At 43.0% G+C, this 21243-nt stretch overlaps 1 protein-coding gene across 3 annotated transcripts in view; it reads left to right on the forward strand.

The window, feature by feature from the left end:
• Positions 1-21243, forward strand: part of LOC124256799 (D(2) dopamine receptor-like) — a 515592-nt gene that overhangs the window by 444890 nt on the left and 49459 nt on the right. For all 3 annotated transcript variants that reach the window (XM_046690756.1, XM_046690758.1, XM_046690757.1), the window contains one exon: positions 19751-20981. In XM_046690756.1, the coding sequence (XP_046546712.1) occupies positions 20433-20981 (549 nt within the window). In that variant the 5' untranslated portion in view covers positions 19751-20432. The remainder of the gene's footprint in view (positions 1-19750; positions 20982-21243) is intronic.

A 21243-nucleotide genomic window follows, 5' to 3' on the forward strand; every position in this document is an offset into this window, starting at 1 on the left:
GTGAGTCTACGGTGTATGTATCGTTCTTTGAAAAGATTTTCCTTTTGTCTCCTATCTGTTTTGGCGCATCCTCATCCTTGGAGAACTTTATCGGTGCTCAGACAGTCATACAAATCCAATGTTACTGTTGATGTTTGACAGGCCTCGACTCACGTCAAGTGTATTGTCAGTCAATAACAGCATAAAATGTCGCTTTTGTATTAACTCTAAATAAAAATCCTTCTCTGCTTTTTACTTCTAAATATCCAACTGTTTCCTAAGATCCAAAATCAAATTTGACGTTTGATTTCAATTTCAAACAAAATTCTCCAAGCATAAATTTCTTTATATGCTTTCTCATAAGTCCCGCTGCTGAAGAATCGTTAAAATAGCTTCCTGGTAGATTATAGGATTCCTGGCCATTTGTAATCACACAAATTTTGCTCCAAGAAAAAGAAAAAAAACATACTTCCCTCTCTTGGAGATTAATTCCATTCTTTATTTCTGCTCTTTCTCAAAGTAAATTCATTTTAGATAAACATGTCATTCGACGTTTGCAATGCATTTTGGGTAATTACAACCATCCCCTTTGAAATGTTGGACAGGTCGGTGGTACATCTTTCCGAGGCCAAATCATAGAGCTACCATTATTGGAATTTCCTTAATCCCCCGCATGTCAGAACCAAGGAACTGAGATGAAGCACGCAGTTTGATCCGGCGGCCAACTTGGCTTCGTTGCTAATGTCTTTGGGAACTGCGATGGAATAACGTATGATTTATGGTAGGATTAACCTTGTGATTTGTCTCCAAGGGGGTACCGATGATGCAACCAGCCTCGACTTGTGTTTCATAGCCGGTACTGTTATGAAAATATTGACAGGCACATTAACTCGGCATGGTTTTTAATCGTCTTGTGTGTGTTATGGCGGTTAGCAGAAAGTTACGAGATATGGTAGTCGTGTTAGGGATTAAATTATAGCTGCGGTTGTATATTGAGAGAATTTGCGCAATTATCTTTGTGAAATATTGACAACAAGGCGTTTGAATCTCTCTGTTCTCTCTCTCTCTCTCTCTCTCTCTCTCTCTCTCTCTCTCTCTCTCTCTCTCTCTCTCTCTCTCTCTCTCTCTCTCTCTCTCAGGTCGGTGAATGTTGTCCGATTCTCCGTTCTGATAGTCCGATCATAACCCCACTATTCCGAACTCCCTTATTACATATCCCGTTAATCCACAGCAGTAATTTAGCTCACTATCTAATTAGTCCGATCCCGCGTTATTCTTGTTCCTTTAGTCCACAACCTCGTAAATCCGACCCCCTTATAACGGATCTCGTCTCATTGATTCGATATCGCGTTATTATGGATCCCGTCGGTCCAAAACCTCAACCGTAATACTATCAAATATTGAGGTATTACAAGAAGGTATCAATCTTCAAACACCATCGAGTTGCCATGAAGTGATTTTTGTTTAACAGTATTTCAGCTTGTGAGTAAAAAAGCCTAGTGGTTAAAGCGTTCCCTCGCGACACCGAATAGTCAGGTTCAAATCCATGAACGGGTATAATGTGTCAAATCCATTTCATGGTGTCCCCCTCCGCGACACAGCTGCATCTGTTTCAAAAAGGGTGTAAAATGCAACGCACTCACCAACTCCTGAAATCTTTTCCAAACGGCCATTCCAAACATCCAATTCTCTTTTTGAATTGAATGATACCATAACAATGACTCAAAACACAGAGACAGATTAGTCACTTGTATGGTCCAAGGGGCCGCCATGATACCTACCTGGTAACGGCGACTCGTTAAGCCGGACTGTCCCGTCCGGATAAACGTTGTAATTCGGCATGTCCCGCTTTTTTTAGGATGCCTATTTTATTCGAGTTTTATCACATTCGGCCTTGTTCCACAGTCCGGGGTCCGGTTTTGTCGTTTTGAGTACGTGGCCATCTGAGGCGGATGACGATGAAACGATGCCATCGTATTGCACGTTAATTCTACCCTAGGGTCAACCTAATCCATCATTCCTTTTTCATGTGATTTTTATTGTTCGCGTTTATTACGAGGTACTTGACCTCCAACGGTGAATGTCCATTGCTTTGGGGTCTGACCTGAATTCGTTTTATCAAATACTTTGCATACTAATGATTGTTAAGGTTGAGTGAGTGAGTGAGTTTAGTTTTACGCCGTTTTTAGCAATATTACAGCAATGGCGGGGACACCAGAAATGGGCTTCACATATTGTACCAATATGGGGAATCGAACCCGGCTCTTAGGCGTGACGAGCGAACGCTTTAACCACTCGGCTACCCCACCGCCCTTCATCACATCCACGGTTACACGTTGTTAAAGAGATATATACTGTGTTTACTCAATGTTAGTGAGTGAGTTTAGTTTAACGCCGCTTTTAACAATATTCCAGCAATATCGCGGCGGAGGATACCAGAAAAGGACTTCATATATTGTACCCATGTGGGGAATCGAACCCGTGTCTTCGGCGTCACGAGCGAACGCTTTAACCATTAGGCTACCCCACCGCCCCTGTTAAGGGTGACTTAAATAAACTACATATTGGGGGGTTGTGATCTTTACAAATTATTGACCAAGTATTGCGATCGTTCTATGATTATTGAGATTTTCGTATAGTATAGTGAGTGAGTGATTGGGTTTAGTTTTACGCCGCACTCAGCAATATTTCAGCTGTATGGCGGCGGTCTGTATATAATCGAGTCTGGACCACACAATCCAGTGATCAACAGCATGAGCATCTATCTGCGCAACTGGGATACGATGACATGTATCAACCAAGTCAGCGAGCCTGACCAGCCGATCTCGTTAGTCGCCTCTTACGACAAGCATGGATTGCTGAAGATCAATTCTAACCCGGGTCTTCACTAAACTCACTCACTCAATCAACCACTCAACCACTCAAAGTCAACCACTCACTCACCCTCTCACCCGCTCACCCACCCACTCACTCACATTTAACAACGTGGGCTGTACATTGTTTCAGGGTGGGATTTGTCCAAGTCAGACTATACGGTTGAAATATACATGGACTTGTCTATAGCAACTTCACCTAGCAAAGTCTCGTGTGAAACGCCAGCATTGAACACCTTGTGCAATTTTGTTCAGGAACCAGCAGTAATTGGATGTAATCATTTCCGCCGGGACCAAAAGGACTGACATTCTTGGCCAGTAGTCCATTTACATCACAGCATCTCGGTGCCCGAAGTGATGGCGGTCTTGGACGTTTACCATTTTTTGTGAAACCCACAAGCACCGTTATGGCGCTGATATACGTAGAACCACAATGTTGGCGAAGGATTCGGACTCAAGACAATAGTCTCATGTTCGCTTTAGGCGTAGATGTGGATACTGGACTGCGTCGTCATAGAATATACGGTCACCCCTAACGACACCCTCACCAACCTCCCCATATTGAGTGAGGGAGTTTAGTTTTACGCCGCACTCAGCAATATTCCAGCTATATGGCGGCGGTCAGTAAACAATCGAGTCTGGACCAGACAATCCAGTGATCAACAGCATGAGCATCGATCTGCGCAATTGGGAACCGATGGCATGTGTAAACCAAGCCAGCGAGCCTGACCACCCGATCCCGTTAGTCGCCTCTTACGACAAGCATGGGTTACTGAAGGTTCATTCTAACCCGGATCTTCACGGGTCCTCCCCATATTGAACTGTAACAATGTGCTTCACTGCAACACTATGAAACTCAATCAGTCATAACTGTACTCCACGCACGCACGCGCGCACGCACGCACACACAAAGCAAACATCCACCCCACCTCTACCAACCCCCTGCTGTAACGGAAGGGTATTGATTTAAACTGACCTACACTAGTTTTTGTAGTTGTTTAATATCGTTTCTTCAGCCATATTGAATTTATTCTTCACACACACAAACAAACAAGCAAACAAAAAAACAAAACAAAAAACACACACTCATAACACACACACAGAGCTGTAAAGAAACGTTGTTGATTTAGAGTGGCCAACACCAGTTATATATTTTGATATCGTATCATGCATCTCTCATGCTTGTATCTGGTGCATCTGTAATCGCGAGCCACTACCACTAGCACACACAAACGTACACACACATGCACACAACACTCGCTGACCTGTACCCTTTTTTTAAAATATCTTTGCTTTATTATACTACATCTCTTATTCTTGTACAGTGGAAGCCCTCTAAACCGGTAGCCCTCTAATCCGGCATGCTCTCAATATCGGCACTAGAATTTGGTCCCGGTAGAGACTAGTTAATTTAAGAAAAGATCTCCAAACCGGCACGTCCTCTATACCGGCATTTTTTGCCGGTCCCAACCAATGCCGGTTTACAGGGCTTCCACTGTATATGGTGCAGCTGTAATCTCGAGCCAGAACTACAACCAACATCACACACACACATACAGACACACACACTCACTCTCTCTCACACATACACTCTCACACTCACTCTCACACAGTCGCACATATTATCTCTCTCTCTCTCTCTCTCTCTCTCTCTCTCTCTCTCTCTCTCTCTCTCTCTCTCTCTCTCTCTCTCTCTCTCTCTCTCTCTCTCTCTCTCTCTCTCTCTCTCCACACGAATTCCGTTTTTCGGAAAACATGTTGTCCGATTCTCGTTATTTCGGATTCTGATAGTCCGAAGTCGGTTAGTGCCAAGCGTCATGAATCCGAAGAACCGTTGTTCCGGATCCTGGTTCTAAGCAGCCAAATTAGTCCCAACCTCCGTTATTCCGGATTCCGTTAGATCATAACCTCGCTATTCCGAACTCCCTTATTACATATCCCGTTAATCCACAGCAGTAATTTAGTTCACTATCTAATTAGTCCGATCCCGCGTTATTCTTGTCCCTTTAGTCCACAACCTCGTAAATCCGACCCCCTTATAACGATTCTCGTCAAACCAAACAACCACCGAGCGGTAACGGAAAGTTGTTGATTTATCTTGACCTTCACCATTCTATTGATATCGTTTCTTTATTCATACATCTCTTATTCTCGTATCTGCCACAGCTGTAATCGCGAACCCACACACCAGCTGCAACATATGCCACATCATTACAACAGCTGCCTATCCCGACACTATGAAGTACCCCAGCTAATTCTACAACATCCTACTTTACTGCAATTCACAGTAATATGATTTACTAAACATATCCCTGGAGGTCCAACGACACAAATATGACATCTTGTAAAGACTGCAGTTATCTTCAAAGGGTACACCACCGCTTGCGGATATATTTCGTTTTATCTCATCACGCGCACGGCATGTTTTATCATGTTTTATCATGTTCTACCCTCCGCGAGAACGTGAATGTATTGTGTGGCGAATCCGGTGGCGGCTTTCTATTAGCTATAAACAAACTGATTCAGATCTGAGGAAACAAGCCTCATCGGCAGCAGGGGATGCGCTGCATTAAGCTATTAAATCGTTCCACTACAGAAAGAAACATTTGTGATCAGACGCTTTCATGTGTGGTTTCTTGTCAGATTAAAAGTAAATTAAAACACAAACAGCCATTATTCGCAGAATCAACATTTGGCATCGGCTGTAATGTGATACTTCTCTTCCTAAAGCTTGTGATTTGTGTTTAAAGTGGGTTCTATTGTTTTTAGTAATTATGAGATTGAGTTGCTTTGTCGGAGTGTGGTGCTCGTGGGCGGGATTTACTCTGGGTTTTTTATTGCGAGAGTGACCGAGTTTTGGTTTGACACCGTTTGGAACTGTGGTCGCCACGCCACAACGTGTAACCGTGGATGTGATGAAGGGCGGTGGGGTAGCCGAGTGGTTAAAGCGTTCGCTCGTCACGCCGAAGAGCCGGGTTCGATTCCCCATATTGGTACAATGTGTGAAGCCCATTTCTGGTGTCCCCCGCCCTGATATTGCTGGGATATTGCTAGAAGCGGCGTAAAACCATACTCACTCACTTGTTACAACAAAACCCGTCCACCAAGGAATATCTCAACAATTCCATATCTCGTGTTATATCAGCGTCGGATCTTTTTCATTTATTTAAAAAAAAATTCAACCCCAGTTCCTTTCTCGTGCACATTTGCTGCTGCATATTATCAATGTTCCTTATCGACATGTTGGATCGACCTGTTTGACACTGGTGTCATATGTCTGAAAGTAATTATTTTGAAGGACACCATCTGTTTTTTAATGAAAACGAAACTTTAATTATGACAGCTGCTGAAAATCTATATCGTGCCTCAAACAGAATAGTGCTTTTTGTCGCACATAATAGTAATTCAGTGGTGGATGTTATTTTCTATATTGGCATTTTTCATAGTCACAACACCAGTGAAGGTTTTTCTCAAGGTTGGTGTGTTTTGCCGTTCAATCTGTTTCCCTGTGCACTTTCAATATTGTATTGTTTCTCTGGAAAAGGGATCACGAGTGAGTATTGTTTTACGCCGCTTCTAGCAATATTCCAGCAATATCACGGCGGGGGACACAAGAAATGGGCTTCACACATTGTACCCATGTGGGGAATCGAACTCTGGCCTTCGGCGTGACGAGCGAACGCTTTAACCACCAAGCTACCCCACCGCCCCCAAAAGATCACGAAATGTTAGATCGTTTATGACTTTTTATCAAGTTAGTTTCATCTGCTTCTTTACTCTCGGGAGGTGGTAGGGTAGCCTAGTGGTTAAAGTGTTCCCTCGTCACGCCGAAGACCAGGGTTCGATTCCCCACATGGGTAAAATGTGTGAAGCCCATTTATGGTGTCCCCCGCCGTGATATTGCTGGAATATTGCTAAAAGCGGCGTAAAACCCAACTCACTCACTCACCCATATATACCCGCTTGAAGTTCCAGGTAAAGAATTATCTTCGGCAACCCATGCTTAAACCATGATGCTTGTCGACTATCGTGATCGGCTCACTGACTTGGTTGACACATGTCATCGTATCCCAATAGCGGAGATCGATGCTCATGTTGTTGATCACTGGATTGTCTGGTCCAAACTCGATTGTTTACAGACCGCCGCCATATAGCTGGAATATTACTGAGTGCAGCATTAAACAACAAACTAACAAAAAACAAACATCAGGTCGACGCACCGAATCACAATATTCCGGATTATGATCCCTTTCTGACCTTCTTGGTTCCACCAAAATGTCAAACGGTCAACGCTTGTGTCATGGTGTACCTCCCTAAAACATTAAGCTCTGATTAGGTTACAAAAAAATGCATTCGAAAGCCTAACTATCAATAATATTACCAGCCCAATGCGAAACACGTATTGCCTCAAGCAAGTAACATCTCTAAAAGTTACTTAATAATAATATGTGGATATTCGGTATGAAATGTTCACAGGTTGAGGGCATTCTATTGTAGGAAAATTATCGTTGCAGAATGTTTTCTGTCCTATTCCTTCATGACCACAGACAAAGCAGATTGTTCTCAAAGATGAGGAGTTTGTCCATCTTTTGTTGTCGGAGTCGTAAGAACCCGCCGTCGGCTACGAGGAACACAAAACCTGCCCTCCTCTGCTGCAATTGTTAATTGTAAAACAAGTACCGCCAATCAATACCCTAGCTTTTTGAATATCCTCAGATATTTTTAATTTCCCGTGCCTTGGGTCATGCTCCTTTCAAAGTGGAACAACGAAACTCAATTGCTTGCTCTTAGTTGAGCTGCAATCGTTTTTGTCCTCCACTTTCTTGGGTTAACGAAATTTATGATTTTACAAACGGAAGTAGATCAGAATTTATCAACCTTTTTGAAGACGAAAATAATAGTATAATCGACCCTAAAGCTACGGCGAACTCATGTCGATTTCGGTGAGTTGATTGACAGATCATTGATTTCGCCCTATCTTTTGATCTGAAAAGCTTGCCTCAGAATCACCAATGACCTTGAGGTGGTAATGTTTCTAGCGTTACAGAGCAACGTCCTCACACCAATGTGTGTTCAACGTCAATATCAGAACGATTATCAAAACAAAAAAATCAACTAACACAATTTTTCTTTCGGTCTTATTTCGTTCATCCCTGTATATCGTCTACAGGGGCCAATTGAATTAATAAACGGAGCGAAACTTTTGAAGTGAATTTTATGGAAACATTCGCGATTGTAACTTAAGTAGGGATACGTTTAAAGAGGTATTTACGAATATCTAAGAACTTTCGACGTCTTTATTATCATCCGTGATGTGTTTAAATGGCATGGCGAGCTTTACCCGTTTTCTTGCCTTTAATAACTGTTACATTTCAAGTACATTTGATACTACACAAAAGAATTTTCTGATATTCTACGTAAATGCGTAACGTAGTTACGATGCGTTCCTAAACATTTTGTCGAGTTTATACAGAGCAAGAACCGATAATTTACTTAAGATGGAAACATGAATGGTATCCCTTTCTGTAATTTACAACGATGTGAATTACATTCATTTAAATCGAATACTGGCCTGAGATGCTATAGAATTATTTAATTACTGCATCAATAGAGAAACTATAGTCAACAGTCTCAGATATAAAAGAAAGGGTAAGTGTATCTGGCGTAAGGCGATCGGATCCTGTTGTCAATTTAACGTTGAGTGTTTCAATATAGAATGATCCTTTCACTCATGGTGACCCGTGAAGATCCTAGTTAGAATTGATCTTCATTAACCCATGCTTGTCGTAAGAGGCGACTAACGGGATCGGGTGGTCAGGCTGGCTGGCTTGGTTGACACATGTCATCGTTTCACTATTGCGTAGATCAGAGTCCATGCTGTTTATTACTGGATTGTCTGGTCCAGATTCGATTATTAACAGACCGTCGCCAAATAGCTGGAATATTGCTAGGCGTGGCGTAAATCTTAACTCACTCACTGTAAATAATCGAGTCTGGACCAAACAATCCAGCGATCAGCAGCATGAGCATCGATCTACACAGCTGGGATGCGATGACATGTGTCAACCATGTGACCACCCGATCCCGTTAGTCGCTTCTTACGACAAGCATCTACACGGCTTAAATGAGTTTTTTTATTAGTTTTTCATCTTACTACCACGGTGCTTGTTTATCATATTTTTATTCTTAAATTATTGTTCAGTGTGACCGTAAGTACTCATCAACACCACCACCATCATCATCATCATCATCATCATCATCATCATCATCATCATCATCATCATTAATATATTATATATTTTTATAGCCTGTCTCACAGTCCCTGAACCACATTATTTTTCCTACTGCCTAGTTCTCCCTGCTATGCTGAAGCCGTAAATGAAGCAAGTCTAGATTTCATCAAGGTCTGAATCCCCCACCTCACTGGGGCTCCTTTTCACTTAAATGGGATTATTTGTTACAGTTAAAATTATAATATATATGTATTCAGAGACTAAACGTTTGTCTAATATTTTTTTATTTTTACCTTTATCATAACTCGACTGGAATGTCAAGATTTACAGTCGACTAACTGAACTTCGCTCTTCACGTAGAATTGCCAACATTCAAACCAAGGCTTGATGATAACGTCACCACAACCGAGTTCGGCTATTACCTCTTTCAAATTTACATCTCGCTCAGATACTTAATTTAGAAGAGAGAAAAAACCCAACAAGACTGACTTGTTATATGGCATGCCAGGCCATTCCCCCCAGCGCGAAATAGGTCCCAACGGTAAACTTCGTAAACGATAAAAAGCTAAAAGTAGTCTCAATAACAGTACTTGTGCCATCACGGATCGCTTTAATACCATGTTCGTGAGTGGTAGCCAGTGCCGGCTATCAAGAACGTGGCACATGCTAGCAAACATGCGCTTCTGACTTCCGTCCATCTGAACAAGGCGTCTAATGTCCATATCGGTTGCCCAAAACGCCCGTCAGAGCAATGGGGCGAAGAGCGCGTGATGAACTCGAGTCTGGAATTGGTAAAACATGACCGCCTCGGTCTTCTACGTGTAATCCAGCAGAGCTTGATTTGATTCGCTGTCGCTTCCCCAACATATCCCCGTGCCCCGACTTCCTTGAAATTCCGATTTTCATTCGAAGTACTAACACTGAGAGGTCCTCTCGCACACTTGGCACTAATCTTAGGTACGACCAAAATCCTATGGTGACATTCTTGGATAAAACCCCTGATTCAATTACGTTTTCGCTGGGCGCTGCGGAATTTCTAAGAATAGGGATTGAATTGGCAATAAGAAACAGACTGTCATTTCTTGTCTGTTTTTTTTTCATACAGCATGGCAGAGAATTGACAGAAATGTACTTTCGATGCGGTGATTATAACGAACCTATTTTGCCCGACCGAGATAGAAGGTTAACTTGACAAAAACTGCGTTGCTCAGAAGCTTCGTTTTATAGATTGCCTGGCGTTAGTTTTGGACTTGCGCTCCTTTTACCAAGTTAAGCATTGCGAGAAACTGTAAAGTGTACGAGTTAGTCACGGATGAAATTTGTTTTATTTAAGCGAATGAGTGAGTGAGTTTAGTTTTACGCCGCACTAAGCAATATTCCAGCTATATGGCGGCGGTCTGTAAACAATCGAGTGTGGACCAGACAATCCAGGGATCAACAACATGAGCATCGATCTGCGCAATTGGGAACCGATGACATGTGTCAACTAAGTCAGCGAGCCTGACCAACCGGTCCCGTTAGTCGCCTCTTGCGACAAGCATGGGTTACTGAAGGCCAATATTCTAACCCGGGCCTTCACGGGTCGTTTTGCTTAAGTATTGTTTTACGTCGCAATAATGCAGCTATATTGCAGTCGAACGTGGATCCAGTGATTGATATAAGGAGTAATATTCCAAGCTCTCTGTGTACGATGGCACATACGGTAAACCAAGCCAGCTTGCCTGAGGGTGGTCAGCGGTTCGATCCCCATGGCCTGCGAAGGCAGTTGCACACGCACCTACACACAAACACACACACACACACACACACACACACACCTCACAAACACACATACAAAATATAGACGCACGCACGCACGCACACTTGGTCTCTTTCCCACACATAAGAGGATAAAATGTTCTGGTCTCCATTTGGATTTGTTTTGTAGAGTGACATATTTGATATACCTTTAGACAAGATACCTTTAGACAAGATGCCTTCAATGATGTCGAAATATATTCCGACTTAATTTCGAATGTGTCATAACTGTGACATGTTGGGTTTTTTAAATATCCTGCCTTTCTATTGCGATGAGACCCGTGAAGATCCGGGTTAGAATTGATCTTCAGTAACCCATGCTTGTCGTAAGAGGCGATTAACGGGGTCGGGTGGTCAGGCTCGCTGACTTGGTTGACACATGTCATCGTATCCCAATTGCGTAGATCGATGCTCATGCTGTTGATCACCGGTTTGTCTAGTCCAGATTCGATTATATGCAGACCACCACCATATAGCTAGAATATTGCTGAGTGCGGAGTGAAACTAAACTCACTCACTCACTCATTCATTCATTTCACTTCATCATTATATTGACCGCCTCCGTGGTGTGGTTAGAGCGTTCGCCCGGAGAGCGGAAGGTCGCGAGTTCGATCCCCGACCGCGTCATACCAAAAGACGTTAAAATATGGTACTTGTTGGTCCCTGCCTGGCGCTCGGCATTAATGGGTACAACAAGGACTGGTCGGCTCGGAGTCAGTATAATGTGTCTGAGTGGGGTATTCATGCTTAACTGCTGCATGGTATCTCAGTGGGCTAGCACTATAAAACCAGCTTCAGTCTGGGTTAGTACAAGCAGCCACACATACACATACACACGCATGCACGTCGTCATATGAGCGAAATATTATCAGGCACGACGTAAAACCCAATTTCACCTCAGCTCACCTCATCATTATATTGCTGACAAAGCTGTTGGCTATGCTGGCTATGTGTTAATGTTGCTGACTATGTCGTGATGTTGCTGACCATGTCGTTATGTTACTGACCATGTCATGATGTTGCTGACCATGCCGTAATATTGCTCACTGTATATGGCGATGTTACTGACTGTGACTCAGTTATTCTATCTATCCTCAGTAACCTCCATCTGTAGCACATGGGTCTGCTTACTTCAAATTCTAGTAGGTTTGCTGAATTTTCCAGTACGCATGTTAGATCAAATATATTGAGTATTTACAAAAATTCAAGCGTACTTGTACGCAATAGATTTGAAAGGAATTGAGTTTTCACATAAATGTTTGCGTAATTTACGCAGATTCGCAGCTTATCTGTACCTCTGGATCAAACAATTAAGATAATTAAAGATTAAATATTTTAGTTTTGAAGCCTGTTAACTGAGATAAACTGAGATTGAAATGCCCTATACCAAGAGCTCTCTGCATTTTTCTTTATCAAAATGTCAAAAGCGCAGGTCAGAGTTACCTTTCTACCATGACTACGGTATCAGACGACGACTTACATTTCTTTCTTTTTCTTGTGTATTGAGAGTCCCGGGAACGGTTTAGTCTCTATTCGCCTAATAACAGACAAATAACAGAAATAAATTCTTTAAAAAATGTATTTTTGTCCTTCGACTACTTTAACTAGAAGAGTCCACTTTAAGATCATAGGGGTGCCACTAGTTTACCATTGCGTAATCAACAGTCAACAGACCATGAAATGTTGTTTTAAGACTGTAGGCGAATTGGGATGTAGGCGAAATGAGAACATGCCCCGGGAACGTTAACTTCAGTGTTCAGTGTTGCTTGACCGTTCCCGCGAAAGACACTTAAATTGAGGAGGTTTGGTCCAGATTTCGCTTTCCCGAGACACAACCTGTCACAGTGATGCTGACTATGTCGTAATGCAGCTAACACAATGGCGTTAAGAAGATAGTGGATAATTGTACATCGAACGTACAAAGGACCCACGATTGAAGGCACAACCACGAGAGCATTAAAAATATGACACAATTGTACGTTATTGCCCAAACGTGAGCCGCTTCCTTCCTGCATACGTTTAATTAAGAGAAACTTCGAATAATACAGCAATTCATCCGAGGAACAGGCTTTAACCTTAGCCATCCATCAATTGATCATATGGATGAAGAATCTGGGCTAGTGACACAGACGGTTGCGCCCGTATCGAGCAAACATCATTTGCTGTTGTCTAGCAGTTGGATCAATCGGCTCGAACTTCAGTGCTGTTCTGGTTCAAGGTCCCGGATGTCGGGTAGTTCCTTACCTTTTTAAGTCAGGCGATCTGTGAATTGGTACTGTCACACGTCCGTTCGTCATTCACGTAATTCATGTTTAAAGTCCGTGTTTTAAAGAAGCACTAAGTGAACTGACATGCAAGGGAGTGAATACAGACAAACAGATACTTTCAATGAACGCTCGCCAGGTAAGTGTTCCGAATGTTTTGCACAGAAACATTGCCGCGCCGTTCATTGTTTAATCACTGCTATTGCCCGAAGACATTCGGAGGTGCTTTGATGTATAATGGTCTGTAACTTTTGTGTTGTCATCCTCTTAGCCGAATATGTTTAGTTATGATTTTTATGTTTCCGACAAGTGAAATGGTTGGTAAACATGTGGGATTACTGAGGAAACAGCCGATGAAACAATGTCCTTACACGAAGTGAGTGAATTTAGTTTGTGCCGCACTCAGCAATATTCCAGCTATACGGTGGCGGTCTGGAAATAATCGAGCCTGGACCAGACAATCCAGTGATCAATAGCATGAGCATCAATCTGCGCAATTGGGAACCGATGACATGTGTCAACCAAGTCAGCGAGCCTGACCACCCGATCCCGTTAGTCGCCTCTTACGACAAGGATGGGTTGCTGAAGATCAATATTCTAACCCGGACCTTCACGGGTCCTTACACGAAGAGGTGCGTGCTTGAAACAAATGTTGATCACTTGAACAAAATATTTTTTCATCCCTCACAGATTCCTGTGAATGGTTGAATGATTGGTGTTTGTGGGCACGTACATCAATGTAATTATTGTAATCACGTGCACAACTTGCAATCTTGTAGTTTTGGCTGATTGTTGTGTTTCTTTTGTTCAGACCTGGTTTCGTTACTGGCAAGATCATGTGTGGTTTCCATAACCGGCGAGAGCACATGTAGTAGTGGTGGTGGTAGTAGTATTCGCGTTGTAGTGGTAGTAGTAGTAGTAGTAGTAGCAGTAGTAGCGGTAGTGGTGGTAGGAGTCGTCGTGGTAGTAGTAGTGGTAGTAGTAGTGGTGGCGGTAGGAGTCGTGGTGTTTGTAGTAGTAACAGTAGTAGTAGTAGCGGTAGTAGTAGTAGTAGTAGTGGTGGTAGGAGTCGTGGTGTTAGTAGTAGTAATAGTAGTAGTAGTAGCGGTAGTAGTAGTAGTAGTAGTGGTGGTGGTAGGAGTCGTCGTGGTAGTACTAGTAGTAGTAGTAGTGGTGGCGGTAGGAGTCGTGGTGGTAGTAGTAATAGTAGTAGTAGCGGTTCGTCGTGGCGGTAGTAGTAGTAGTGTTTTTAGGAGTCGTTGTGGTAGTAATAGTAGTAGTAGTAGTGGTGGTGGTAGGGGTCGTCGTGGTAGTAGAAGCAGTAATTGTAGTAGCAGTAGCAACAGTAGTAGTCGTAGTAGTAGTAGTCGAAGTGGTAGTAGGGGGCAGTAGTTATACTATTACTAGCAGCAGTAGAAATAGTAGCTGCAGTAGCAATAGAAAAGTAGTGGTAGTAGTAGTCGTAGTAGTAGTAGTCCTAGTCGTCGTAGTAGTAGTAGTAGTAGTCGTAGTAGCAGTAGTAGTAGTAGTCGTAGTATCAGTATTAAAGGTAAGGGTAGAAGAAGAGGCAGTGATTGAGATAAATGGTATAGTTATAGTAAACGTTGTTGCGGCAGTAGTTTGTATGTCGTATTCCTGCTCAATGGTATTTGATGTTAAGAAGGTAGTGGAATAATTAACATCGGACGTACAAAGGACCCAGGGTTGGAGACACAACCACGAGATCATTAAACAGTACTAAACGAACCAGTAGCAGCCGTGTTCCGGGAACGATACACTACAGGACAAAAGAACGTTTCATATTATGTTAGTGAGTGGCTTGACAGGTGTGATGATAATGATATTCAAACGTCTATCATATTCTGAGTTTCGGAGGGGCGTAGGATAGCCTAGTGGTTAAAGTGTCCGCTCGTCACGCTAAAGACCCGGGTTCGATTCCCCACATGGCTACTATGTGTGAAGCCCTTTTCTAGTTAACCCCGTTGGAATATTGCTGGAAGTTAGGTTTGGATATCTGTATGTTCAAATCTCAATTGGGGCGGTGGGGTAGCCTAGTGGTTAAAGCGATGGCTCGTCACGCCGAAGACCCGGGTTCGAATCCCCACATGGGTACAATGTGTGAAGCCCATTTCTGGTGTTCTCCGCCATGATGTTGCTGGAATATTGCTAAAAGCGGCGTAAAACCAAACTCAGTCAGTCAGTCAAATCTCATGTTTACCCCTCAGTTCATTTGGCAATAGGTCCACGTGGTTACAATGTGTTACAATTTTAGCCTCGTAATTTTTACATGATTTCCATTTTCAAACCCAAGTCCTCAAGCGACACTTTCTTTTGCCCTGTACTTAGCAGGTCACTGATGAAGGAGATTAAAATTCCCGTCACTTTAACTTGTCCGCTGTATATCGGTAACAGCATACAAGATGTGACACTACATTATAGAGGATGTAGTTGTAGTACACGCAGTGACAGCAGAGCTCATGAAACAGCTGCACATTCCTGGCAGTATATCTGTGGAGGCGTCACCTTGGTGATAGCACCTGATGTTCCGTCATGCCAATGAACCTGTACAAAGTGTACGATTGAAAGTATGGCTTACTTAACTAATGGATCGAAGATTGTATATTCAGTTGCATGTCTGGGATTGTTTTGAATAAAAAGTCATTTGCTCACAGTAATAACTGTGATTTGTTACTCCGAATGACAAGCTGCACGTGCTGAGAAATGTTGTTTTTGTATAAAAGATGTTTGATGAAGGAAAATAGAAACATACAATAATGAAAATTGTCATTATCCAAAATGATAAAAATAATAATTATCATGAAAATTAAATATGTCGGCCATGAACGAGCATAATGCATATTTCTGAGATGACACACACGAGGATGATGGTTCCTTCATCATGACTGATGATTTTTAAGATAAATGATGTTTGAGGCGTAATCTTTACTCGATGATTAGGGGCGTTGGGGTAGCTAATGGTCAAAGCGTTTGCTCGTCACGCTGAAAACCCGAGGCCCATTCTCCCAATGGGTATAATGCGTGAAGCCCATTGTCGGAATATTGCTGCAAGTGGCTCACTCACTCACTCAGTATGAGTACGATGAATACGGTATCTATCCGATTCATCATATAGCGCTAAATGAATTATAGCTATGTTTGTCCATATAATCACCCGCGCATCAAGAACTTCTTTTCTGTGCTGAGAGGGTACGTAAGTCCCGAAACATTCAAAGGAAATTTAAATTTACCAGCTGTTTTAAATGTAGTATTCTTGTCATTTTAATTTTGGCTAAATTTGACTTCAATCGCCACCGGCTGAAAGGATGATATAAATCCAACTAGGGTCCATGCAGTTAGCAAAAGTACTGCAAGTCCCCATGGTCCCTAGTTTGGTGATCTACCTTCAGTTGTTGGCGATCTGTAGCCTGTTTTTATATTGAATTGTCCAAATAGTGTTATTAGTTTTAATTTTCCACACTAGTTTTAGTTCTAATTGTGATATTCTAGTTGTGTCACTGTCCTTCGTCGACAGGTTTATAAATATACATCTATTCCATTTCAATGTCAAATATGTTCTCGTCACGATATGGCTGAGATATTGCCGATGTGACGTTAAATATTAACTCACTCACTTTTCTGTGCGATGGTGTAGCCCAGTGGTTAAAGCGTTTGAAGACTCGGGTTCGATTCCCCCATTCATACAATGCGTGAAGCCTAGTTCTAGTGTTCCCCGCCTTATATGGCTAGAATATTGCTGAAAGCTGCAGAAAACCATACTCACTCACTCACCCATTCTTACCTTTTGGAAACGTGAGCAATTGTTTCTTTAGCAAACAGTCACTGCGTCGCTGTATGGAGCTTGACCGTAGTTCTCGTCAAGTGATCTCGTTTGCATATTTATCGGATCGCGATGTCAGGTCTATCTGATAAGTTTACCGCAGCGATAATACCATAATACTATCCATCATAAAGGCGGTAAATGTCGCAAAACTACATCTGCATCCCTGATGCGCTGTCCGTACACCCACCATGATATAACATTCGGAACACACCAAGCAATCTGGAATTATATGTGCGCATCCATTGACATACACGCATCTCGGATCAAGCATGTGTATCTCGAAACTTTCGCTGACGCCCTGTCTCGGATATTTCAACAAGACAGAGTTTTGTACAATTCACCCTAGTTGTTAAAGCGTATAGCGAAGTTGGCCATGAATAGAAACTGGGTTAATTAATTTCATTTTGTCTGTAATACATGTTTTGTTATAGAATTCTGTTCAAGTGTGTTCTTACGCTGCATTCAGCAAATAGTCCAGCAATATTCCATATGACGGCAGAGACACCAGCAACTGAATTCCCACATTGTAACCCTATGGGGAATCGAACCAGGTTTTCGGCGTGATGAGCGAACGCTCAAACCACGAGGCTATCCCACCGCCTCAAAGTAGAACAATTAAAATAGTATGAAGACGAGTCAAATCAGCGCTGGTCAGGGTATATGTAGGTTTCTGCATCCCGTGTTAGGGTTTATACCCTGGGATACCCGAGTACCCCTGAAGATCCGGGTTAGAATGAACCTTCAGCAACCCATGCATGTCGTAAAAGGCGACTAACGGGATCGGGTGGTCAGGCTCGCTGGCTTAGTTGACTCATTGTATCCCAATTGCGTAAATAAATACACATGCTGCTGATCACTGGATTGTCTGGTCCAGACTCGATTATTCAAATACCGCCGCCATATAGGCGTTAAACAACAAACCAAACCAAGTTCCTAACTGGGATATAAGTTTTTTCCCCTTTTGTCTGTTTTCTTCTTGGCGGTGTGTCCGGGATATATTTCCCTGTGAGGCGGGATATATAAGAATCTCAGATATCAGAAGAAACGATGGTGAGATTCTTTATATCATCAAAAATCACTCTTCATTAGTTTTCAATAAAAAATGCACATCTCTGAACACGGTTCTGCCATTAGACTTGCAGTGCAGGGATGTCGTAGCATTGTTACGTCATCAAGTTCATGACGTCATAGCATTGTCAGGGCATTGTACAAAATCTACTGTCAAAATGATATCTCCTAGGAGATATCGTATATCACACACAAGCAATATCTACTGTGGAACACAGTTTTGGATGATAGATGTGTTTTATCAAGATCAAGATCACGTGAACCAATTATGTCTCAACATTCTGACCTGGAGGTAAAAAGGTTCTAACTGGTGTCAGATGTAACGTGGAACAGTGTGTCCTATTATCTGATGTACAGATATCGGGTTTCACCTTCTTACGGAAAGTAACGATGTAAGCCGACTGATTCTGATTGATTTATATCCTAATAACACCTTCATTTCAGCCAGAACCTGCTCCGCCGAGGTCGCCTCTGATATCGAGTGACAGTTACTGGTCGTGTCATATTGCCTGAAAATCTGGATTAAGCTCCCCGCTGGCCAAAATATGATTCATTTACAAATCATTCGTCCTGCTGAGACAATACTTGGGCGAAAAGCACGTTGGAGGCGGACAATTTACAGATAACATGCGGACGGTATCCGGACAATATACAGACAACATGCAGATAGTATCCGGACAATTTACAGACACCATGCAGACAGTATACGGACAATTTACAGACAATATGTGAACAATTTACAGACAACATGCAGAGAGTATCCAGACAAATTACAGAAAAACAAGCAGACAGCACGTGTATGTGGGCAATTTATAGATTCATAAAGCATTGACATGCCATCATCATAGAGCAAACACCAGCAGCATAAATACTGCCGACACCACATCTGTTGCATACAGACAGTTTGCAGACAGCATTCAGCATAATTCAGAAAGTATAGTTACTGACAAAATACAGATAGTAAAAGGGAAATCATTAGAGTCTCGTGACTTTGCAACTTATTGCAATCCATAAATGAACTGAATAATTTGAACTGTTGTTTGAAAGAAAAATCATTTTATGCCACACTTCTAAACATTAGAAAGAGTGATCACTAGCAACATCGGATATTTAGAATGATGATACTTATTTGGTAAGGTGGGGGTGGGGGTGGGGGTGGGGGTGAGATGGGTTCTGTGGGAAGCGGGGAGGGGTTGCACGGATGAGGATAACATAGTCGACTGTAGAAAATTTTACTGATATAACTGAGCTGTCTGTGGGAGGGGGTCGGAGGGAAAGGGAGGGGGCGTGGTGTGTGTGTGTGCCGGGGGTGCGTTTGCTCGGGTACACGATGACATGATACATATTTTCCGTGGGGACGGGGCAAGGTGAGAGGGTTGAGGAATGACTGAAGAAAAGGTTACTTGTGAAACCAAGGTTGTCCGTGGGGATGGGGGGAAGGGGGGTTGCACAGGTAGACGATGGTCCTTAATTCCTGTTGAGATGGGAGGTGGTGAGCATGGGTGAGGATAAACAGAGGCGACTGTAAAAACAGACTACTGGTCTTACCCACCACCTTCCTTCGTCGTAGGGCCGTTATGTTATAGAGCATGCTTGCACAGTATGTCACAACATAGAGAAAAATCGATGTGTACGCCAAGCGGGGCCTAGCCCGCGCTTCTTACATTTCTGATGGTACCTCTGTTGATGTTGCAGGCGATCACTAGATCTGGACGGCAGTAATCTGCTCCTCGTAGCGTCGCGAAGGAGGCTGCAGTTGGATACCTGGCTACACGCGACCAGTTGCTTTTGGATAACCGGCGAGGATGGATATTTCTTGAAGCGAAGGATTCACCTGTTAATGGCTTGAAAGTAGCGGTTGAACAAGTTTAGTGATCTCGTGCTTGGCGGTTCGTCCGCCTTGAGTTGTGTGTACGGTCAGCAGACGACTGTCTCAGCAGACGACACAACGGAGCAGACGACAGCCTCAAGCAGACGACATCGGCACCGCCTGCACGTGCTGAATGAATTCTGACCGCGGTTTGGTTTTCGGATGGAAAGTGTAATTTGATTTTTTTTTTCAAATATTCTCTTACGCTCTTTTTTGGATTATATACACAGTTTGGAGTTCCACTTTGAGGATGATTGTGCCCTTCTACTCAAAAGCTTCGAAGTTTGCCTCATTGATTTTCTGTAGTGCTGGTGCAGGTTCGTGATAGTAGCTGGAGCGATAGGGAGTGTAAAGGACGATCTTGTATATCGTGTCTTTGTGTTGATTCCGATCATTCTCACGGGGAACACGATAGGTTGTTTATGAGGATAGTCGTGGGAGGTATTTCAATGGATTATTCTGTCCCGTAATTCTCATCACCAGTCTATAAGGAAGGCCTGTCTCCCGATGGCTCCTCAGGGACGGAGGTACCTAGCGCAGGGAAGCTTTCAGAACGGAAAGGGTACATTCTTGGGCGAGGGCAGTGAAGGGGACACTTCGAATGACCCACCACCCCCAAGCTCAAGCAGCTGGCCGACCCTTGTTCCACACCTCAATGACTCCGGCCCAAACCATCTCCTAAGCCAGAACGATTCAACTATGCATCTGCGGCCCGATACGGAGATCTCAACAACGGGATCCTTGCTATCAACTGCAGACTTCTTCGACGAAATAAGTTGGGGGCCTTGGGAGTACCCGTGCGATGCGAATGATTCGTTGTGCTCTTTTAACGTGTCCATCGGAAATAGTACAGCGGGGGACGGCGAGGAGCTGAAGTACTGGACTATAGCGTTGATCATTGTGCCACTCTTCACCGTCTTCGGGAACATCCTCGTCGTTCTCAGTGTGGTGAAGGAAAGAAGTTTGAAAACTGTCACCAACTATTTTATATGCTCTCTTGCCGTAGCCGATATCATGGTGGCAGTTTGCGTGATGCCGCTTGCTATATATTTAGAGGTAAGTCTTTATATTTTTTCTCATCATTGTAAACATATGTGTAACATTGGTGACTGTGGCGTTAGTATGAACTGATGTTTTGAAATAGTGAGTGAGTGAGTTTAGTTTTACGCCGCACTCAGCAATATTCCAGCTATCTGTAAATAATCGAGTCTGGACCAGACAGTCCAGTGATCAACAGCATGAACATCGATCAGCGCAATTGGGAACCGATGACATGTGTCAACCAGGTCAGCGAGCCTGACTACCCGATCCCGTTAGT

The sequence above is a fragment of the Haliotis rubra genome, unplaced genomic scaffold, assembly GCF_003918875.1.
Source record: "Haliotis rubra isolate DU_JTF1 unplaced genomic scaffold, ASM391887v1 Scf64, whole genome shotgun sequence".
Lineage (NCBI taxonomy): Eukaryota > Metazoa > Mollusca > Gastropoda > Lepetellida > Haliotidae > Haliotis > Haliotis rubra.